Raw genomic sequence first — 24,138 nt, 5'->3', positions numbered from 1 at the left:
GCCAAGAAACACAGCACTTGAAACTGTTGTCGTGTCAGTAATTAGAATATCATTAAAACTATTTTGCTTTCATTTAGGCACATATTAGTTTTGATTTGGCAGCTTTTTTTCCTCAAATGAATACATCAGAGCTTGATTGTATCCTCAACTATAGCATGCCTCTTGTTGCTGGTAAATTGTGCTCACAGTTGGGTTTAGTTTTATAGGAACTGGTTGAATTGGTAGTGATCAGATTGTGGTTTTGGGGAGATTGCTAAGCATGGATAAAGCAGTCTGGTGGTGCCCTCTGTCCTAGATGTACATGTGAGATACTAAATCTATTCCAATAGAAGGACATCCGTCTGTCTCCAATCTATCCATCCACCATCCCTCCATCTATCACACTTTAGTCTGTTTCTATCTTTTTCTCGCCTTCTGTTAATCCACCCTCTCCTCCCTCCATCTATCTCCTCTCCCTGCATCCTTTCTAATGTCGTCTCTTGATCCTTTGCTGCTGAAGTTTTATTAGCTCCATAAATGTCCCTAAGAGCCTGCAATATCGCTTAGCTAAAGCACCAGAAGAAAAGGAAGGACTAACAAGAAAAAAAAAGGAAAAGGAAAGAGAGGCAGAGTAGTAATATCGCTTAGTCCTGCAGATGACAATTCAAATAAGAAAATATATTAAAACAAAATGGCGTCGGGGACATTAAAGTGAATTAGCCAATTACAAATGACCATGTGTGCGCCCTGCTGCCTTAACCTCTCCAACAATTTTTTCCCCCCCAATAGTAACTCATCTAAATTTGTTGGACGTCTTTCGGGCATGGGGCCAGAAAAGCTTTTATATCCATAAAGGCCTATGGATCACAGAGAATTGCATTAAGCTGTCCAATTTAATTACAGTATCGACAAAACATAATAGATACTTACAGCCTTACGGAGAGCGATTGGTAGAGGGGAGGAGGGAGCGGGGAGGGGGGAGAAAGAGAGGGAGAGGGAGAAACGAAAAGTGCAGACAATGTCCATTTATAATGCTGATGCAGTGTATGTATCAAGGAGGCGTTTGAGGAATGCGTACGTGTCTATGTAGGTGTGTGTGGGTGTGTGTCTCTAACGAAGGATTTGCAAGGGCCCATGAGAGCTTTTGAGAACGCTTAGTTTGATTTAGATGCTACAGCTCCCCGATGGCTGTTTCACTCGCTAACACACACAAACACACTGCACTCTACCGTCTACACACACACCCACTCGCATTCTTACACAATGTCCCTTGTACACACACACACCTGTCCACACACACACTGATAAAACTCCAACCACACACACAGACACACTTAGTTATATCAGCGTAATGGAGCGAGTTAGGAGAGTGGCTGTCCTGTCCTGTCCCGTCCCAGCCAGCCTGGGCTGTCATCCTCCCGTCCACCATGATCAATAGAGGGGGGCAATATTTTTATTCATAAAGCGCCCACTTAATTAAATCACAGGGAGTGGAGAGGAGGGTTGGTGGGTTTGAATAGGGGAGGAGGATGGATGAGGCGGGGGTTACAAGACGAAGCAAGGGCACCGAGTCAAAAGACTGATGAAGAATTACAAAGACTGGGAAGAGAAAGGCAAAAGGGGGAGAAATATGAAAGGAGGACCATTCTGTGTGACCTCCATTATACGAGAGTACACCAGGACACAGAGGACAAACTTGAAGGCAATATGAGTCTGATGGGAAGTGCTTTCTGCAGCAACACTTTCCATAAAAATGACTTTCGTTCTGTTATGTAAAGAGAAATATTTCAGGGGACACTTGCAGTTTGGAAGAAACACATGCTTAAAACTTTGAGAAGAGTTAAACAAGAAGTTGGGGAAGAGTGAGATGAGCAAGGTAGGGTCGGTAGGGAGGATGTGGGGGTTGTAACCTTGAAAGATAAGGATGGGGGGGGGGCGTTTGTGAGGAGGGGGCTTATTATTTTTTAATTTTTTTTTTTAAATTTTATAATCTTTTATTTATCTTTTAATTTTATATTTTTTATTTATTTATTTTTCTGTTTGTAGATATTTCTTTAGTTTACTTGTTAATTAGAACTGGGACAATTTGCTTACCTCCTGATTTGATACCATCACGATACTTGGGTGCCGATACGATATGTATTGCGATTAGATATTACGATATATTGAGATTTTTGTTCGCTTTTTTAACACTAGATCGAGGGGAAAAGTTTTATCATACATTCCTAGAGATTGTACGTCATGAATCCTTTGTCCAACACTGATCACATATCAGTCTCTTTGACTTTTATTTCATCAGCATCATCGCTCGTTGAAAATAAAATAATTTTTAAGGTAAAGTGCCATATTTAGCTTTTCCTGCTCATCAGGCTAGAGCCATAAGATATTAATAAATAAAATAAGATTTAGACCAAATGAGCAGAGCGCCTGAAAATTACATTTAGTACAAATATGAGCCTTCACATATGAAATTGAACTTGAAAATTGTTCTTTCAAAAACCTGGATTTATTTTTGTTATATTTGTGAAAGTGATAACTAAAATGTACAATAGAATGAATACAAAATACATACTTTGAAGTAAAGTAAATATGTATGTATGTGTGAGCACAGATACTGTTTTATGTTAAGCATGTGAAGTAAAATGGATCAGTTGTTAAGATAATGTTATCTTTGTGGTTTACCTTTTGTTTTGTTTTTCTAAAGCTAAAAAAAACCCATTAACTTAATGTTTATGTATTGTCTATGTACCAGTTTATTTGAGTTTAATAAGTTGGAAAATGACCAAAATAAACAAAACTAAATATTGTTTTCCCCAGACATGTTTATTATGTTATTTAGATATTTCCTCTGCATATTACTTTATCTAATTTCCTAATGACTTAAACACTACATGCACAGTTGTAAGGATCATTAAAAAATGCACCAGGGGAATATAACTGACATCAAAAAGACATTTGAATAAAGACAAGAATTAAAGAAGAACTTACAAACTTTGCAAACCTAAAGGCAACAAAAATAAAAAACAAAAACTGGAAAGACAGAATGCAGTTGAGTCCATAGTCCATCATCAGTTTTGAAGCCAAATCTATAACAAAGATTTGGCAATGAAAAATGACTTTAAGCTGTAAAACTTTAAAATACAAAAAAAAAAAAAAAAAAAAAAAGTCAGTCCCACTCTGCAGTCCTCCTGTCTGCAATGCACTGCCAGCATGTTGGATAATATATCCCCCCAGTTTGCTGGCACAAGTCAGACTCACTCAAGTGAAGTAGCTATGCAGCCAAGACTAGAAGGCCGTGGTTGTAATGGGAAGGTTCCAGTTTTGAATGCATGGAGCTATACGTCTGTGGCATTGCCAAAATGCAGCATTTATAGTCAGTAAGTTTTCCCAGGATAAATGAAGGTTAGAAAAAAAAGTTGCTCTTAGTTCCTTTTCAACATGCCCAACAAAATAATAGTTAAGAGTGTACAAAGGCTACAAAGGAGTTATTTCCACTCAAATGCCACATTGGAACAGCAGACCTCCGTGTTTGCTGCTGCAGTTCGATAATATATTTATATCCATTTTCATTATATCACATGAATATATGCTGACACTCACTGTGTGGTTACCGGCTGGTAATCTGGGAAAATCTGTTCATCTATCATGATGGAACGTCATTCTCAGTTTTCAATTTATGCAATGTGACAAAAAGTGAGGGGAAAGTTTTAACAGCAGTCTTCACCATTTAAAGTCCTAACGTGAACTGAACAAGTTATTCTGCCTTTATAGCCTCAAGAATAAATTTAAACGAAATGCTATCCAAAGCATTAAAACATTCCCATATATTTATTGTAACTTAAAGGTCCAGTGTGTACAGTTTAGGGGGAAATGGTGCCAGGAATGGAATATAATATAATAAGTATATTTTCTTTAGTCTATACCCACCTGAAAACAAATATCATGGTATTTTCATTACCTTAGAATGAGCCATTTATATCTGCACAGGAAAGAGTCTCTGTCCATGGAGATCCCTGAATTGCTCCACTATGTTTCTACAGTAACCCAGAACGGACAAACCAAACAGTGACTCTAGATAGGGTCATTTACATTTTTGCATTGGCCACCATAGTTAGCAATCCTTCTGCAACAAGCAGCATCAGAAAAACCAGCATTTTTTTTTAACATGAAACTCTGTCATTCAGTGTTTTTACTGGTCGAACTCACAGGGTCTATTTGATTTGGAGAGGAAGAGACGGCTCCTGGTTAAAACCTATTAATTAGCAGGTGCTGGACTAGCAGCTCATTTGTGGCATGCGAAACAGCAATGGAGACACACTAATTTGTAACTTGAAACTGCTTTAATCAGTGTTTTTACCAGTTTAAATCACTTGGTCCATTTGTTTTGGAGAGGAAGAGACCTCTGCAGATAATTCTGTTACTGGTTAAAACCTCTTACACTTCTAGGTCATAAGTTATCAGGGAAAAAAGATGAGCACAGATTAGCAGGTGCCGGGCTTGCAGCCCTCCTGTGACATGCGAAACCGCACTGAGAGAGAGGAAGAGACCTCTGCAGATAGTTCGGCTCATAGTAAAAAACCTGCTGAACAATGAACACTGAAGGAATTCTAACCAGGAGAAGTTTCAGCTGGTTGCAGTCTACATCATCACCACTAGATGCCACTAATTCCCCCTAAATCTTACACACTGCTCCTTTAAAGGCAGCACTTAACAGTTAAAGTTAAAATGGTTTAAAGGACACTTTAATGGATCCAAAGGTTACAGATACCACAGGATATTTAAATTACTGTTACAGTACGGGCTGTAAGTACTCTAATACCTGCTGCATGACTTTGGTCTTACCCTATAGTAGAGTGCCTTAAAAAACAAGCGGAATATGAGCTAGCCAGCAGTCAATATTTATTACTCTCTTTATGGAACAATATTAAATGCAGTTACAGCCCCCAAGGGACAGAAAAGAGACAGACAGAGTGAGAGAGAAAGATAGCGGGAGTGGTGGAAAAAGAAAGTGAGAGAAGAAGAAGAAGAAGAAGAAGAAAAGAGACAGGGAGAGGAGAAGTGAGAGGCTGGCGTGAACCATTGAAGGTCTCTCAGGTTTCAAAAAGAGAAACTGTGCCACCTCTGCCTTCTTTCTCAGTCCCCTTTCTTCCTCTCCCTCAATTTTCCCTCCTGTTTCTTTCCTTTCCTCTCTCTTCTTCATCTCTCCCCTGGAGCCCAGCCAAGGGTCATCTTTCTTTCTTTCCTCCACTGCTTTTCTTTTCTTTTAATAAAAGACACACACAGAAACACACACAAAGATGCATACATTGTCACCCATCCACTCTCCCTTGCCTGCTGTTTCTCTCACACAGAGACACACAAATTTTACCTGACATGGGGATACACACCTTTGCCACCCTCCTTGTCAAATCCATCTAACTGAGACCTCCTGTGATGCCATCTGACACAAAGCCATGTGGAATCAAACAGGTCTGTTTCCACTCCCCCGTTGGCAGACTAATGGTTTAGAGTGGCCCTCGCTCATATCTGGACCAGCCTGAGGGCGGATTCATCTAATATCTGGTGTCTACTGTTACACAAAAAAGTGTAGGGTGAGACAGCCTGGGAGAAAAGTTCATTTGGTCCGTGTGTGTGACTGAAACAGAGCAAAAAATAGTTGTGCATGCATGTGTTTCTGTTTTTATATCTGCATGCTTGTTGACGATGTGGGTGCAAATGTGTGACTGCATGCATGGTGTGTGTGTGCGTGTGTGTAAAGGGTTAACACCAGCATCTACAGAGACACAACGTGGCCTGTTTAGCATTGTGTGTGTGTGTTTCTGTGTGTGTGTGTGTGTGTGTGTGTGTGTGTTAAAGGGTTAACAGTAATATCCGAAGCGGCAAAGGGCGACCTGGCGAGTGTTATTATTCTCCTCACATGAATAATGGAACTTAATATGGAGGAGGTGATTGCCCGGAGTGCGCACAAACACACACACACACACACACACACACACCAACACCACCACCATCACCACCCCAACCCCAGGAGGATCTTGCTGTCATCCTCAATCCCTCCAGACTTCTAGGGGCCACAGAGAGTCAGCATGCCCAGAGAGGAGAGGCCTTGGCTGGGGAAACTCTAACTGAGGGTGGGGGGTCTGTGTGGTGAAAGCTGAAGGTCTGGAAGACATTTGGTCAAAATTCAATCAATCATACAGTACTTAGGAAGCCATGACAAACATGGAAAGGATAATGGAGGACTAAGTTTTCTTCATCTGCTGCTTCTGTTTGTTGTTCTTCTTCGTCTTTTTCTCCCCGTACCCAAGAACACTAAACTTAGCTCACATGAACTTCTGTGAACTTTTGCGGTGTTTGTCTTGTCTCCATCCAGTTCTTGAGATTCCCCAATTCCTCAGGAGATATGCATTTGTTTTCATAATCAGCATCACTATAATTTACAGAATTTGTCATCCTAATAGAACTGATGTATAATTCAAACAGCCATCTGTCTCTTTAATAGAATTTTTAGGAGATTAATTGCCCGCTCCCTCAAACGCTATGGCAATAGAGGAGGACCAAAAGGGCTAAATCCAATAATTGAAATGTTGGTGCAGAATGCTAGACACCGGCGTACAAACTGCACAGCTATCTAAATGATCCATGTGTGTGGGTTCGTGTTTGTGTCGTTAGTCTATCAGCGAGTGTCCTTTTCAAGGGCCACAGGCCAATCTCCTGTTGCTGATAGCCTTGGCTCCACTGAAAGGTCAGCAGGTATGACTCACAGAGAGACGAGAGGAAGACAACTGTTTACATGAAAACATAACGTAGCTCTGAATGTTGAATGTGCAGACACGGATAATGAGTTGTTTGTAATATCTGTCAGTACAAAGGGTCATATCTGTGCAGAAGGTAGCCATGGACATCTGCTTGAATCTTAAAGGCCCTGAAAGTCTTTTCTCTCAGTCAGCTTCTTATTATGAACAGTGGGGTCCTACATGAACACATTTCCTGCCAATGTTTGAATAGTTTTTGTTATTGCATGAAAGTGTGTTTTTTTACAAACTTGACGTGTTGACAAGTCACTTGTGGTCTATTCAGAATGGACCTGGGACCCACTTTTGGACTGGGCCCCACCAGTTGGGAACCACTGCTGTAGACAACAGAATTTTTTGCTTAGGAATGCTAATTTAGTTTTTAGTTTTTCTTTTTGTTACCAATAGACGACCCTCGTTTGCACATCGTTATCCATTAACCTGTAAGTGTGTATGCATGTTTTTCATTACTATTGAAAGTTGGGACCATTTTACAGCTGAGTTTTAGATGTTAGCCGCGGCTGTTGTGTTAGCTTGTGCTAATTGGGCAGACATTAAACTGACTGTTCTTTGGAACAGGAAGTGAACCGTTTCTGTTATAGGGAATTGGATGGGTCATCATACGATTCCAGTTTTGGCAGCAGCACACTCCACTGTCTCATCATCTTCCCCCACAGTGCCATTATATTAATATATATTTTTAACTGTTAGCTACTTAAATTAATCAGTCAAAATTATTTTTGTTGTCGTCGTTATTTTTAACGGTTAAATGGGTCATTGTTAACGTCCCTGTCTTGTCCCCTAATTTTTTTTTGTTTGTCTGGTGGAGATAAAACGGTCAGCAATCGGTCAAAGATTTTATTTTATTTTTTTCACATTTTTACGACTCCCTGTGCTTTGCCTGTGACCACATCAGAATTTCACTCCTTTCAAGCTGATAAGACCTTTGTATTTGTACAAAAATGCCGTGTCCAGCTTTAAACAATTACCGCAAACGCATTTTTCAGAGTGATACATACTTTATCTAAGTATAAACATGTTTTAGGGTCAGCAAACATCCCTTCTCTCACTCATTGATTCCTGACAGACTCATTAAAATCACATGTGGTATTTTTTCATTTTCCAGTGAAATGTTGACGAAGTTTATCTTTTGTTTACACCTCCCAAAATGCCACCCAAAACATTCCCATAACTCCAAAACCAATTGCACAAACGGACGACTAGTAACCACTCATATGATGAAAACTTAATTCAAGCCTTGTGACATATTTGGTTTATTATGGCGGCCTAAACCGTGGACTCCTGGAGCTGGTGTCAGTCACTCAGCTGGAGTCATAAAGGCCAACAGAGAGACACACAGTCTCATAATGGCTTTTATTTGACTTGGATGACTTTCCTTCTGTTAGAAGCAATAACAAATAAATATCATGGTGGGTAAACAAAACAATAAAAGATTTATTAGCCATGGAACTCCTCTGAAATATGACTTTTTAATGTTTTTTTTCTTTATCTTCTTCTCCTTCTCCTGCTTTCCCCTCTCGATTTTTTTGTAATCATTCTCCACTCTGTTTGTCAGCAGTCCATGGAGAGCAGGGCGGTATAAAAGAGATGCAAATCATAGAGATAAACAAGATAGATTTGTGGATATAGTTGGCTAGTTAGGTGGATAGATGGAAAGAACAGATAGATAATGGAGAATGATAGAGAAAAGGAGAGCAGGAGAGATAACAGCTTTGCCTTCTATCTGTTTCCTATTTGCCGTGTCAACGTCATCATGGGAGCAACAAAGACAGGAAAAAAAAAAAGAGAAAGAAAACCTCCTCTCAGAAAAATCCCATCCCTACCCAAAAAGTGTCAAAACGTTCAAAACAAGAAGTGTAAACACCAGGAATATTTTCCGGCTGTGCGGCACATTAAAATATCATAATACCATTCCTGTCCGTCAAATGTTTGCCTTTCTTGTGCTCCTTCGTTACCGCAATCGCTGAGCAAAATTGCACATAAAAGCACATATTTTCTTTGCCTAAAGAGTATACAATGCCAGGCACATACTTTTCCCATCAAGGCCTGGGGAGAAAAGAAAAAACGGGGAACGCTCATCTCTTGTCAAACAAAAGGAATGAGCCAGAAAACACAGGGCTGAAAGGGAAACGTCCAAAACGATGAAACCTTGTTAGTGTGAGGAAATGAGTTTTCTGTTTTCCGAGCACGGCTCGCCAATTAACATTCACAGCCCTAATAAAAGTTGATTGGCTCTGGAATAATGCACAACCAATTTTCCTCCTGCGTACGTGAACGTGTGCGTGACTGTAAATTAGACGCCGTAAGCATATACAGTATGTATGTGAGGGTGTATGTATGTGTGGCAGCATGTCTAAGTATGTGTATTCCAAAGTATACTGTGTGTGTGTGTGTGTGTGTGTGTGTGTTCAGGTGTGTGTGATTGTCCGTCTGTGAAAACTGACCAATAAGAAGCGGCATTTTTTAAATGCGTGACAGGAAAATGTTATGAATATGGTTGGTACATAATTACCTTTCTCCACAGAGAGCTTGGCTGATTTCCATGCTGTGTACTTTGCGTGTGTGTCTCTGTGTGTGTGCGCGCGTGTCTGCATATGTGTGTGTCAAGGTCAAACAGAAAAGTCCAGGTGGTGGTCTGTTGTGATTATCCAAGTGTGTGTCGACTATCTAATATGCGTGGCCGTGTATACTGTATGTGTGCTGCTGCTGATTGGCTTTGTTAGCACATGTGTGATCAGTATGTGTGTGTGTCCGTGTGTGTGTTTGACTCAGGCCTGACTGGCAGGAATATAGGGTGATTAGCTTGTCTGATATTTCATACCTCTCTAATTACATTGTGCTTTCTGAACCCGGTCTGCCTGCCAGGCCTTCTCCCCAACAAACAACACTAATAGAGTTAAGGCCAGGCTGTTGTGTCATGTCAAAAATCATTCGCCTCATATAGGTATTCATTACGGAGGAAGAAAACGGAGGAAAGAAAAGAAAGTTAGCGGGGCCTTTGTATGTGCTGCCATGTTCAGCATGTGTTGAAGACAAAGAGGAAAAACCTGACGGGGAGAAAAAAAGTAGATACAAAGCTTGATGGTGGTATTAAAATGTGTGTGTGTGTTCTCGGGTTTCTCAGAATAGATGTGATTGCTTGGTTTTTTCCGCCACGGCAACGCTTCGCCGTTGGAGGGCTTAAGTTAGGGAAAAAAAATCTTTTACATTAAAAACATGCACAACATACACATTGAACACACACACGCACACACATACACGCTCTGGTCTTTTATTCTGATTCCCTCTTCCCCCTTTCCTCGTTCTTTCCCCGCCACTGCCTCTCCATTAATCACACACACACACACACACACACACACACACTCATATGTGCACACACACTTCAAGTCAGTAGATGGACTCATGCCAGCAGTATTTCTGATAGTTCCTTTTGTCTTTGAAGCTCTTTGGACCAAATTGTTCCACTGATCATAAATGTCATATCATCCTCTCGCTGCCTTTCTCCCCATCTCTTCCTCCTTCTGTGCCTTTGTACTGTAATTGGCTGTGTGTGCGTGTGTGTGTGTGTGTGTGTGTGTAGGACATAGATCAAATGTTTGTGGTTTTGTTTATCATTTGACTCCATATATATCTTTGAGTGCTTGGAATACCTCAACTAATGTCTCCCTTTCTCTCTGTCTGTCCGTCTGTCTCTCTCCCTCCAGAGACCTCAGTGAGAACCAGATCCAGGCGGTTCCAAGGAAAGCTTTCAGAGGAATCACAAGTGTCAAGAACCTGTAAGCACAATCACTCCCTTCCCTCCATCTTTCTTCTCTCCTGCCTTGTGTTTCTGCACCTCTATTTTTCCTCCTCTGTTCTCTGTCATTGAGCCCAGTTTTTATTATTATCTCACAAAAAAGTTGATCCCAAATGCTGCTGCGGTTTTAACCTCTTAAACCTCACCAACCAGTCAGTGGCCCAATTACTATAAACTCATCCAGTAGCTTTACTTAAAATTTTAATAGAGCTCCAAAAAGCTTTTACATACCAAATATGTCAGCCTGAATTTGGGGGAAATATGTATAATATGAGGCCCAAACTTACTTGAATCTTTCCATTTAATATAATGGTGCAGCCATAAAAACATCGAGACTGTGATTAAAATCCATCACTCAGTGTGCACATAACGTACAGGTATGTGTTATACTGACAGACAGTGTGAAATAAAAATATTTATCCAACATTAAAGCTATTTAAGGAGGGAAAAGCGGGAAACATATAAAGGATAACCAGTGTTAGGAAGGTTACTTTTGAAATGTTATAGGTTACAGATTCCTAGATACCCTGTTGAAAATGTAATAAGTAACATAAGGGGGCGATCACACAGAAATGAGACGCTAGAGACGCGGACGCTTCAAAGACGCTTGAAACGCTGGAAGCGCTTATTCAATGTGTAAAAACACACATCTAAGAGGAAGCGTCTAAGAAGAAGCGTCCACATAAACGCGCGTCTAAAAAGACGCTTGAACGCCGGTCAGACGCGCCATATCATAGGAAAACAATGGTTTTACTGGCGTCGTGTTTCTAGCGTTTCATCGTGGTGTGTAACTATTTTAATTGATTTTAATTGATTTAATTGATGAAACTATACCATTTGATTATATTTTATTCAGATTCACAAATTTATTCACAAAAGCAGATAAAGAAGAAGTACATGTACAATTCATAAGAAACTAAAAATATGAAGTGGAACCCCATGATAAGCTATCAAAAGCTTGAGAACAGGGGCTCAGACATGATGCAAACTGTATTTTAAAATGTGAATATGAACGTGTTATCTAGATTCAAGAAAAGAAAGTGCATATAATTTACAATAACATCAATAACCTACAGAACTCCGAAGACTAACCAAAAACCTGGAGATCAAACTAACCTAATGCTAACTACTAACTGGTCCCAAGACATTTATTTCATCAGTCTAAACATTGGTTTGAAAGGTAAGACAACAGAAACAGAAACACATGGGAAGTAGAAATAACAGTAAATGTAAATGGATTTGAGTGTAACTGGGTTAGAAATCCCCAGTCCTCTGATTACTTTTCTAACAAATGTTTTAAACTGGACGTGAAAGCTGAAAAAATGTTGATCAAGAACTTTTAATCTTAACAGGCTCAGCCATATCTATCTATAAATAGCACAATCCGATCATTTGTTTAATGTTGATTGATGTTGTGTTACACATGAAGCTTTCATGCACAGCAATGCAAGGAGTTCAGCCATTGTCAGCTTTCCAATGTCTGTCTTTCTTTCTCTCCGCTGAGCTCCCGTGTGAGTATAAGAGCAGTGGCTGAGCCCCGCCCGTGGCAATACACCACACGCACATGCCATTAACACGAGTAAAATGCAGTATGACACCGTTTATTTATGTTGTGAGTAGTGACAGACAGCAGTGCAGAACCAGTGACAGCCTCACTCACCACACCACTGCAATGCAACAAAAGCCAGTAAGCAAAAGGCCAATAGGAATAATTCAAAATCGAGCCTAATCCGCACAATAGAATTACAGACAACCAAAATAAACACTCAACAGAATACAGTTCATTAATGTAACACAGGCAAGGCTGCACTGAAGCAACAAACACTGGATAGTCGCTTAAAAGGGACAGAGAAATTTCCTTGAGACAGCGACAAGACTGAAAAGATAAAAGAGAAGGGTTGTTTTTTATACTTTTTAATTTTGTGAAAAACAAATATTTATTAACTTTAAGGAACAGCTGGATGCAGGTAATTCTTTCTTAATGCATTGTCAAGCATAGGCTTTAGCGTACATTGGACTGATTTTGATAACTTAAATTTACTTGACGTATGGACTTTGCTGCTGTGTTAAAGGAAAATAGAAGCATCAGATCAGGAGTTACTATTTGATTTGTAACTGTCATTTAATTAAAGATTCTTTCTCAGTAACTGTAACTGATTACAGTTACTTATATTTTGTAATTTAATTACATGTAACCAGTTACTCCCCAACATTGAGGTGATGCATTATCTATGTATCATGGTCTGTATCTATGGTGTGCATATTTTAGATTTTATCACATCAGAGAAAATCAGTGTTATTCCTGGACGTGGCATCGGAAATTTCTGAATCACTAATTTGGTTTAGATTAGTTTCACATGACGTGTCTGTAATTTCCATTTTCCCTGAGCCTCGTCACTCTGTTTAACGTCCTCCTTTTCATCATTCCTCCCTTTTCCTCCTCACACCCTTTTATCTACGTATTTCACCTCCCCTAATATTCCTCATATCCCCACTTGTCTCTCCTTCTTCTCTCTCCTCCTCTCCCTCTTCTCTCCTTCTGTCCAGCGAGGTTTTGTCCTCACGTCAAGCACTCAATACACCCCTGTCATTTATTCATGATGTCCTAATCACCAATAGTGTGATCAATACGCTGCCCAATCAATTCTTCTCATCAATAACGGCTGATCAATCTGACTTGATGCTGCAAAGGGAACTACTAGACAGACTCTTGGGGGTAAACAATGTCCACAATGTGTGAGAGTTTGATATAGGGTTAGATAGAATAGAATAGAATAGAATAGAATGGCTGGGGTAGTGCTGAAAAAAAGAACAGGTTTGCTCAACAATCTTGTGTGTGTAAATTAAAGTTTGCTGTTGTGTTTTATCAGCCATGACTGACATGACAGAGTGAAGGAAGGCAGAATGAAATAGAAAAACAGAGCAGCACGTAATAACTACAAGATGCAAAAAAGATAATAACCCGTCTCTCTGGATGCTCCACAAGCCTTAATTTACTACTGGAGCTGCTGACTGACAGAAAACAAATCAACAATATACTTTGGTTAAATGAGAGAGAAAGAAAAAGAGAAGGGGAAAGATGTGATCTTAATATACTCTCTGTTTTTTTTGCAGTGTTGTAATGTGAACAAATAATAATAAGCCCACTTGTGAACATATGCCACGTGTGGGAAGACTGCATGTAAGTTTAAAGTTCACAAAAATGGGTTTGAACTTAGGGCTAAATTAATCATCAGTGCAATTAGTGATTAAAAGATGGGTCATATCTGATTGCATGCCAACTGTATTTGTCATATTTAGTGCTGATTAGAAAAAATCATCATTTATTTCAGTCTGTTATGCCAATGAAGATCATGTAATATGAATGAAAGCTCCAGAACAGCCACAAAATAGAACTTGGGGGGGAAATAGTTTTCTTAGCTGCAGGTTCCTGACCACCGGGAGAACTCAATCTGCAGGATGTTCTCATGCGCTGTTTGTACGTAAACCTACGAAAAGTGATGCACCACAATTCATATATAACACACATAATCATGAGCCGGTAATTCGCATATAACCCACGTGATCAGGAATGCTACGATTACGTGACCAATAGACCTTTTACGGCCGACATCACAGTGAGTTTGTTAACTGGAGGCAAAACACAACACCACAGGGCTGTAGGCTACTTAGGAGTCTTAAAATGTCGTCTTGCAGTGTTAGTGGGAGCCAGAATAGAAGGAGTCATGACGCAAAACTTAAATTTTATTGCATAACAGCCACCACTCCCCGTCAACAAAGATTGGCATAGTAATCAACCACAAAGGTGGCCATCCCACCTTCAGCAATCCTTCGTTCACTGAGTGAGAGCATACGGGTCAACCAGTCTGGTCCCGTTGGTCAGTGTTTACTTATTCAAGTAACACTCGCCACCCCGGAGAGTGAGTGACCTGACATGGTGCTTTTGTAATTTCAGTCTGAAGCTCTACACTAAAATAAGAGCACTGCTGGTCAAAGAAACCAGCAAAAAGTGTTTTATTTCTACATGAATTAACAAATGGTTAAGTTAATCACACAATTACTCCACTCAGCGCTCTGTTGCTCTGTCTCCCCAAACAGAGTGCCCAGAGTGTGCTCTGCTACTCAGAGAGTGCGGTGCTCTGAATAACTGAACGGTACATTCTGACAGCGTTATGAATCTATGAACGGTCAAGTTTGGGCCAGAGCTCGCTCCAGCTCTCGGAGTGAATGTTTCTGAATGCACCGCTCGCATCATCTCCCTCCGTTGTCTAAAACAAGCCACCACAACTTGCTAGCGCTGGCTAATGTCTGTGGAGAATTGTTTTGCCTTCAGCCCACCAAAAATGTAATACTGCCTACTAACAGTAAAAGGGTTGATGTGGAGACAGAAGTAAAGAGAAAGTAGTTTGCATAAAGAGGCTGGTTGGAATGGTGGATAGGTCACACATCACAGAACTTTCCCTAAGAAGATCAGTGTTCAGCACCGTGTGAAACCAAGTGACCTTTAAGCTGTTTTGAAGTACATCATCATCATGTTTCTTTCCCTAATCCAAACCCACATAACTTTACATTACTTTATATATACAAACCTAAAACAGTAGTTTCCAGTGGCTGCACAGCACCACTTGCTGGATGGGCTGCTGTTTTAGAGCATCAAAAAAGAATTGATTTCCAGGAAAGTGCTGTTTTATCCAGGTGTGAAACGATTTGAAGTCTGTAAATAAATTACATGGTGTCAGATCGGTGCATAGACTTGTGTACTTGCCAATACCTGTTCCAGCACTTTAGGCCAAATCAGAGGCATTTCCCACACTGGTATCGGAACAACTCATTTGTAGCTGTGATTAAGTTCCTTTCAAGATAAGTTTGATAGTCCTTTTTTCACACCTTATTTTTTTATCTTATTATGTGCTCCCATGTGTACATCTATTTCTCAACACAAAAGTAATGACTTCAGATAGATTTATTACCAACAGAGAACTTCTGGGCCCAGGTTTGGGTTGGCACAGTCATCACAACATTTCACCTCACTAGGAAAAACACTTCTTAGCTAAGCTAAGCGAGCAATAACAGAGACAGTTACAACAAGCACTTATATATATTTCCAGTAAGTCCGTATAATCACTCTAAAACGTGAACTTATGTGCCCTTGAATTGTCAAGATCTATGAGCTTCTAGCTCTTTTTCATTGGGCAATCGGTGAATTGATTAATAAGCATCTCGCTAAAGATCAGTAATTCAGAGTTAGGCGACAGGCAAATGTGCTCTTCTGCTTAGTTTCCTCTCCCAAGTGTGATGTAAGTTCAATATGGCCGCCAAAGTCCACAGGAGATGATTACTCTTAAGTTAAATGGACCCGAAAGTGCCTGTACTCTGTACTGCTGTGTGTGTGTGTGTGTGTGTGTGTGTGTGTGTGTGTGTGTGTGTGTGCATGTGTGTACGTGTAAGTGAGCGAGTGTCAGCTCTCATGGCCCAGCTCCAAACCTTTGAGTCCAGTTTGGACTCTGATCATCTGATCCACTCTCCCTCCTCACGTCGGACACAATCCAAACTAAACGCTGCGCACCACCTTACCTCTTTGACCTCAGACTCACTCAAGTGTTTCACAAGTATTTGATGTTACGTGCCAGAAAACTGCAGAGCAACTCACATCTTAGGTGCGATGTTACAGCACCCGGCATGTTGATATTAATGTTTAATCTGCATTTATCCAGGGAAGGTTTGCTGAGCATGCAAGCTCTTTATTGGTAATTCCCTGCGTCACAATTATACATTAGCACACATTCACACCTGAGAGCCTCCTAATATAACCACAGTCTCCTACAGTTGTCCTACTGAAAGTGCAGCAGGTAAAATTCATCATTTCCAGACTTTGCACATTGGCTGTATTCCACCCCCTGCCCTAACGGTGTTAAAGTGATAGTACGGATCTTTTGAAGTGGGATTCTATGAGGTACTTATCTATAGTCAGGGTATTACATACAGCAGATTGCGGTCAGCATGCCCCCACTTTGGAGAAGCAGACAGGAGCACTGACAGGGATGCTAAGCAATGTATTGCTGTGGATGGATATATAAACCACCTAAGTAAAAATCTATCAGTTTAAGTGTACGCTATATTTAGAATGTTTTCACCGCCTTACCTTGCAGTCACACAGCCCTTTCCAATTAGGGACTGAAACGTTTACATTGCTCTCTTCAAGGCCACCAGACTCCTTTGATAAAAACGGTATTTTTACCTCGCGGAAAACGGGAGCTGCTGGTCTACGGCTGCTTCAGTCAGTTAGATTGTTTGTGTCATTGTTTGACTTTGGTGAATCCAAACTATCCCTTTAAAACACCAAAGTCACACAATAACATAAACTAACTAAAAGATCATGGCAATGGTAAAACAGCAGCTCCTGTGTTCAGTAAGGTACAATTACTGTTTTTGTCAATGGAGTCTGGTGGCTTTGAAGAGAGCATTCACAAGCAAGTGGCTATCTTCAGTCTTCATCTTCATCTCAATTCACTTCTATGGATAACCACATCTGAATGACAACAGGAGACTGCCTTAGGCATTCAGTAGGCTTGGTAGCAACGCCAATGAAAAAATGATAGAACAACTGTCTTCATTTATTTTCTTAAACTGAACATTTTACACTTCTGTTCATTTGTCACATATATACGGTAGCCACACAGGACCACAATTAAGATTCTCAGAGGTCAAAATATACAGGAAGAGTAACCTCATATTTAACAACCTCTTCAGCATTACACTAAAATATATTTCTCCCTGTATTGTAACAAGTTGTACCATCTGACAATAGAACAAACTTATCACTGATAAATGGCGCTTACAATCAAAGAGATGCGTTTTACAGTTTCATTTAAGAAAGACACGACTGATTTGCAAGACTTGGACTGTTTGTAGCTCAGCCACTTTAGGAATGGGGAGGAAGAAAGAATACAAGAGCAGAACAAATGACACGGTTGAGGTGAGGTCCTCTTAAATTCTGCTAGATAGCTTCAATTGACAATGGTTTCAGTTCCCCAGCCAGAAGGGCTGTCTGACAGCCAGGTAAAATACCTATTGCTGCTGCCCCCCGTCCATGGCGTGCATTTCTTAGCTTCTGTGCTACTACTCCTGCCTTCTTGTCCAAACTGGGACAAAATGTACTGACCAAATTCTACTGTAGGTACCCTGACCATGAATAAGTACCTCAAACAACCCCATTTTAAAAAATCCAGACTCTCCCTTTAACACCAGACTCTCTGTACTAACTCGGCTCTTCACTTCCTGCCAAAGCTATAAAGTCATATCAATCAAATCTGACGGTAAAATTGTCTCTTCCACTGTTAAAATGTTTTGCACTAAATTGCTTTGACCTACAAAGTGAATCATTTTACCCTTTTTTCGTGCCAAAATTAGGAATGACTCAGGCATATAAAGATCATTTATTTCTTCCTCCTCCTTTTTTTTGGTGTTTAACAACACCTCCTCCTCCTCCTCTTCCTCCCCTTCCCTTTTCTCCTTATCTTACTTTTTTACACTTTTGCCTCCTCTTGTCTTTCTTTCTCCATGTTTTCATCACGTTGCCTTTCCTCCTCTCTCTGTCTTTCATCACTTCTTGCTCCCTTCCTTCATCTGTCATCACATCTTCATCCTCTATCTTTCCCTTCTCTCCCACCATCAATTATTCTCCCTATTGTTTCTCTTATCCCATCATCTGTCAATCTTTTGTCCCTTTCCTTCTTTGCCTTTTTTCCACTCTTTTATTTCCTTTTCTTTCTTTTTATTCTGCTCTCCATCCCTCCTTTCTCACCATTCCCAGCTGCCTCTGACCATCCCCCTCCCTTCAGTTCTCTCTCTACCACTTTTTCCTCTCTATTTCCCTCTTCTTCCTTCTCCACACCCCTCCATCCCTCCATCCCTCCCTCCATTAGACAAGGTGACTCCTGCAGTAAAAGGCTCCAACCCTCCATTATACCACAGAGTAAAAAAACCTTCATGACATTCTGTCCCTAGTGGACACAGCATTGATTTTCTCATATGTCTCTCTCCCCCCTCTCACTTTGTCTCTCTCCCCCCTCGCTCTCACTTTCTCTTCTGTCTCCCTCATTCACTTTCAATCTTTGTCTCTCACCCTTTCTGTCTCACTCGCTCTGTTTCTCAGAGGGTAGGGTCTCTATTCGTCTCTCTTTCTCTGTTGTTCCCTTTCATGCTGCCTGGTGGCTAGCATAGTATCCATTTATTGCACTTCTTTCTCACACACACACACACACACACACACACACACACACACACACATAGCCCCGGACCTTTTCGACCCTGCTATCAGATTGACTGCTTTGCTGAAACTGCCAAGAACCTGGCAAATACGATTACTGTAGTGTTTTGCTAACCTAAGAAGACAGGTATATGCCATACATCTGTGTGTAGGTGTTTGTGTGTGTACATGTGTGCGCCCCTATACATTGTGCTGACTGCCGGTCCTGTCATCCCCCAAAACTCCACCTGTCAGTCAAACTGCAGATGATAAAGGTAAACGTAGATTTAGAATGGGTAGAAAGCTCTGTGCCAAAATTCCTGTAATACACTCAGTGTTTTATGGTTTTATGTGCCGTAAGTCATATTCTGGATGCTTATCTTATTGTATCTAATCTTATCTAATCCAGTTTTCTATAATTTAATCTTGTCTCGTCATGTCGTGTCTTGTCTGGTCGTGTCTCATCTCATCAGTTCTTGTCTTGTCTTGCCCTGCCAGAAAAGTCATCATGTTAACCACACCGGCAAATGTCCATCAGCGTGGCTTCTTTGGCATCTAGCACCTCTGCTTGTCTTGCTGCTCCTCAGTTTGTAGCAAAGTCAGGATGAAGCAGGGAAAAGCATCTGATTCTGTCTGGAAAACAAGATGCCAATGTATGGCTCTGTTTTTCCAGATTACCTGTGTCGAATGTGATCACTGGTGGCAAGTTCCCTCTGACAAATAGGAAATTAAAGGAATACTTCACCTACAAAATAACCATTTATATATCAATGTTCATGCTGTGTTACATTAGATTTGTGAAGAAAACCTTTTTCTCACGTGCCTCCAGTGAACAAAGAATTCAAAAGTGGCAAACATTGTAGACTAATTGAAGTAAATGGGGACCATGTGTAACAACAGCAAAACTATATTAAAACAACTGTTTACAAACTCTCACACGACTCGTGCAGGATAATCCAAGACTCATGTATCAAGTCGTATGCTCAGTGCTTCTTAAACATGTTGCCTTGGCTTCAGCATTTTCTGACTAGGACTAAAAGTGAAACTATACTTTCACTTCATGCTGGATACATGAGATCTGGATAATACTGCACGAGTTGTGTGATGTTTAGATGTAGTTTTTCTGTCGTTTAACCCGGTCCCTGTTTTCTTCAGTTCATTTACAATGTTTGCCATTTATCGATTATTTGTTCACCATAGAGGCATGCGAGAAAAACATTTTCTTCACAAATTCAGTGTAAAACAGCATGAATAATTTATATATCAGTGGTCATTTTGTTGGTGAAGTATCCCTTAAAGAACAAATACAAAAGTGTCTTCTAAACAGCCTCAAGCAAGTTCTCCATTTGCAGAAAGCTGGTTGACCCTTTGCACCACCACCTCCTCCATAAGACTAAAAGAAGAATACATTTCAGTCGGTGGTGTGGGCAGTGGGAAGTTAAATTATTTCTGAGAATTTAAATTATCCCCACTTTTACTTCCTTTTTCATCCACCAAAGTCAAGCTAATGCAGTGTTAACATGTATGTGTCATAAAACCTATCCATTAGAAGAACTCTCAGTCAACTCTCAATGTTCAGCCTGCGTTGACACTTACTGAGTGTCTGCCTCCTCTGTGACCAGCAACCACAGAGCACTCTAGCTAACAAGCTGCATGCTAATGATGTAAAACCTTTAATTGATAATTGATAATAATAGTTGTGTTAAAGATTTAAAGAAATGTTTCTGTCTGAAAAAGACTCACAGCCAAGCAGTTAAAGCAATAGATTAATTAGCCATGTGCAGGATGTTCAACAATAACATTTATGCTGTTTTTCTAGCAACATTGGTGAGTTCATTAAAAAGAAAACATCCAACAGCTCACAACATAGTTTGATGTGTTGCAAAGACAGCGCTTAAGTGACTGGTGTCACAACTCATTCGATTCCCTCAGGGTGCAATTTGAGGCAATTTGAGGCAAGCTGGTTTGCAAACATAACAACATAAAATCACATCAGACAATTAATTCACACATTTTAAAGCAATGAAAAAATGCTAAATGTATTCAGATAAAGATAAAAGTCTAATAACAGCAACACTTATAAAGTAATGAGCAACCATTAGAAGAAGTTAGCTATACAGGAAGTGGCTGGGCTTTGCGTCCGAAAGCATCAGTTGAGGTGGTTCGGATATCTGATCAGGATGCCTTCTGGGTGCCTCCAGCTAGAGGTTTTCTGGGCATGTCCTACTGGTAGGAGGCCCTGGGGCAGACCCAGAACATGCTGATGGGATTATATACCTCATCTGGCCTGGGAACGCCTCAGGATCCCCCAGGAGGAGCTGGAAAACGTTGCTGGGAAACAACCCAGCTTAGGATAAGCAGATGAAAATGGATGGATGGATGGATGGATGGATGGCATCCCTCCCCTTCCTTGAACTTCCATACACTAACACATGATCACTAGACTGTCGAGAAAGTTTGTACAATCAGATTTGGGTTGTAGAAGGAATTTCCCCTGCGGTGATTAAGAATGGCTAAACAGCACGATTTGCATTTTTACCGCCATTTTGTTGTTTTCGCAAATTACTTAATTAATCCTGACTAATTAAGTAAGCGCTATAGGCATTTATTAGGTACATTGTTCCTTTTTTAAAATGACAAAGATGACACAGTTTTAAAAAAGCTGAAATACTTGCTTATCATGAAAAATACAGAACAGAGGGGGCAATGGAACACAATTAGGGGTGCAGCATTTTTACACCCAAGTGGCTTTGGTTGCGTCTGGTTACTATGATATGGAATATTAGTGGAGGTAGAATCGTTGGTGCTAGGTAGACAACTTGCTCTGGATGAAGGGAAGGCTGTAGCACATAGGGAGTGAGGATAGACTCACCAGTATGTGTGGGTTCAGTATTGATTGACCAGCAATATGACAGTTGGTCTCTGTGGTATTTGTCCCCGCCCTCCTCCACTGTGATTTGATGGCTTGGTAAAAAGTGACAGTGACAAGCGGCTGCAGCGTTTTACCCAAAGTTGAATATTTTTCAAACTTCGGTGACCAGAAAAAAAAAAAAAAAGCAAACATGCAGTGTAGAATAGACACTCAGCGCCTTGGCATGCTGCGTGCGTTTGTGGTATAGTGTAAATATTCGTAGCTACCAAAGAGGAAGAAAAAACATGAACATAGTGGTTGGCTTGTCTGTAGAGCAGTATTGCAATATTGCAGTTATCGCAACAGCCCTAACTCAGAGGAAAGCATATTGAGTGTTTATTGCAAACTTTCTGTGAGTGGTGAGTGACACTGACAACCTTGTATCCCAAACTCGTCACAGCCAACAACAAAAGTGGAACACTCTTCAGAAACTGTTTACATCAGACATGTAGATATATATTTGATGCAGCATAGTATAATGAGATTTTTTCCAGACTACTTTTTAAACCTATTTTCTTGGAACCTATATAAAGGTTACGCTACGGTATTCAGTAGCTACTGAGATACCGTCTGTGTACAGTGAGGAGCGACAGAGAAGCAGAGATGAATGTGATCAACCACAGATGCAGTATGTGTACAGTTGGAGTCACGCTTAAATCACAACATATGTGAGTCAGTCATGCTGGGAGGCATATAGCTGTAGTTTAGCTTACAGAGAAGCATGGACGCATCAGATAAGATACAGCTGTTTCATATGCCCTCACATTACACCTCAGTGCCCACACAGACACGCTTTTTATCTTCTGTAGCCATCACGTCCTCATATTGTACCTTGTTTTCCATCTGCCTGCCTTCTCGCTCTCTTGCCCACTTTTTTATTGTGATAAAATGTAATTCATTTTTCCCACTGGGTCCACCCATGCTCAACCACTGCACACTCGTAGGACCTTCAGGTGCTTTGGAAGAATGTGTGCGGTGAATGTAATATGTGATTTCTTCCAACAATACAACCTCACAGTATATCAGTGTAAGAACAAAAAAAGAACCAACCCCATGGCTTTACTTCTTTACCTTTCTCCTTCCTGTCATCCTCTCCTTTCTCTTCTCCCTCGTAAAACGCCTCCACGCTTCACGCTCCCCTACCCACAATGCAGTGCAGGATGGCCGTTTGTTTGAATTATGACTACAGCGCCTTAGAGAGAGGTGAGAACATTGTGTCGGCTGCGTGCACACGCGCACACACACTCAAGTTTCTTACCTGCACTGTTGTGTGTCTCTGTCATTGCCGATGTTTGCCTTCAGTTGTTTTTATGTTTACCACAATTCCAACAATGGACAGCTAGAGCCAGGCATATATCCAGCCAGAGTGTGTTTGAACATATAGAAAAAAAGATTAATAATGGCCGTCCTTTTGAGAGCAGAGCATCTTTAAATGAAGGTGACACCAGGGGGGATAATGCGCACACACACTTCACCATGTCATTTCTTCCCTGATCAAGCATTCAAAGCCTTGCACCAATATGCAAAGAGTGGCGAGGAAGAACAACAAAGACATGATAGCCAGCTCTCTGAAATTGTTTACTCAGATTCCCATCATTCTTTGCCCCACACCAACCACCTACGCACTTCCTTAAATGGCAGGATGTGGCTGATTCATTAAAGGTTGTGACCAACCGAGACAGGAGGGAGAAAATGTCAATAGCTGTGTCTGAATTGTTCATTTAGCAAGCTGGCATTTTTCATCAGTGTTAGTATTTGGGATTCAGTTTAAGGTAAAATTTACTGAAACTCACACACAGTAAAACACAATCTTCAAAGTGTAGTGGTAAGTTTCAGCCAGAGACAGAGACACTATTATTTTTTCCCATTGATCATCAAATTAGATTTTTGCAGTGCTGTCTTTATTAAACTTGAACTTTACCATTAGACTAATGTGCTTCCATGTCTTTTAACTGTTCATTTTACAGAGTTATAAACATCCTAAATGCACTTCAAGCAAATTTAAGTTTATATTCAATTTGTCTAATTCGTTGCACAAAAAAGACTTGGATGGAAACCCACTTGGTGTCCTTGATTCCATGTACCAATCTCAGTCTGGAACACAGTTGACAGCGGTGGTGGACTTATAATTATAAAACATGTACATGGCTTCCTGTACCCTTGAACATCACTAAAAGCAGACGAGTCATTTGCAAGTCAAAGCTTTCCCTGTATTGTGCAAATTCTCATTTACTGCATGAAGGCTACATGCAGTGGCAGCCTTCACAGATGTCCATCCACCTTGCGTTAAAGGGGAACACCACCTTAATTAAGACTTAATGTATGATGTTTTCATGGCTTAGGAAAGTTCAATCAATACTGTGAACACAAGCTACTCTTTCTCAAAGCC

The 24,138-nt window shown here is 40.5% G+C and overlaps 1 protein-coding gene across 1 annotated transcript in view; it reads left to right on the top strand.

Moving 5' to 3' along the window:
* slit3 (slit homolog 3 (Drosophila)) overlaps window positions 1-24,138 on the top strand; it is a 356,338-nt gene that overhangs the window by 163,946 nt on the left and 168,254 nt on the right. Inside the window, exon 5 of the mRNA XM_033624492.2 lies at window positions 10,499-10,570. Coding sequence (XP_033480383.2) covers window positions 10,499-10,570 — 72 coding nt within the window. The remainder of the gene's footprint in view (window positions 1-10,498; window positions 10,571-24,138) is intronic.

The sequence above is a fragment of the Epinephelus lanceolatus genome, chromosome 7, assembly GCF_041903045.1.
Source record: "Epinephelus lanceolatus isolate andai-2023 chromosome 7, ASM4190304v1, whole genome shotgun sequence".
Lineage (NCBI taxonomy): Eukaryota > Metazoa > Chordata > Actinopteri > Perciformes > Serranidae > Epinephelus > Epinephelus lanceolatus.
The sequence above is the reverse complement of the archived record's forward strand: the minus strand, read 5'-3'. Positions and strand labels throughout refer to the sequence as shown.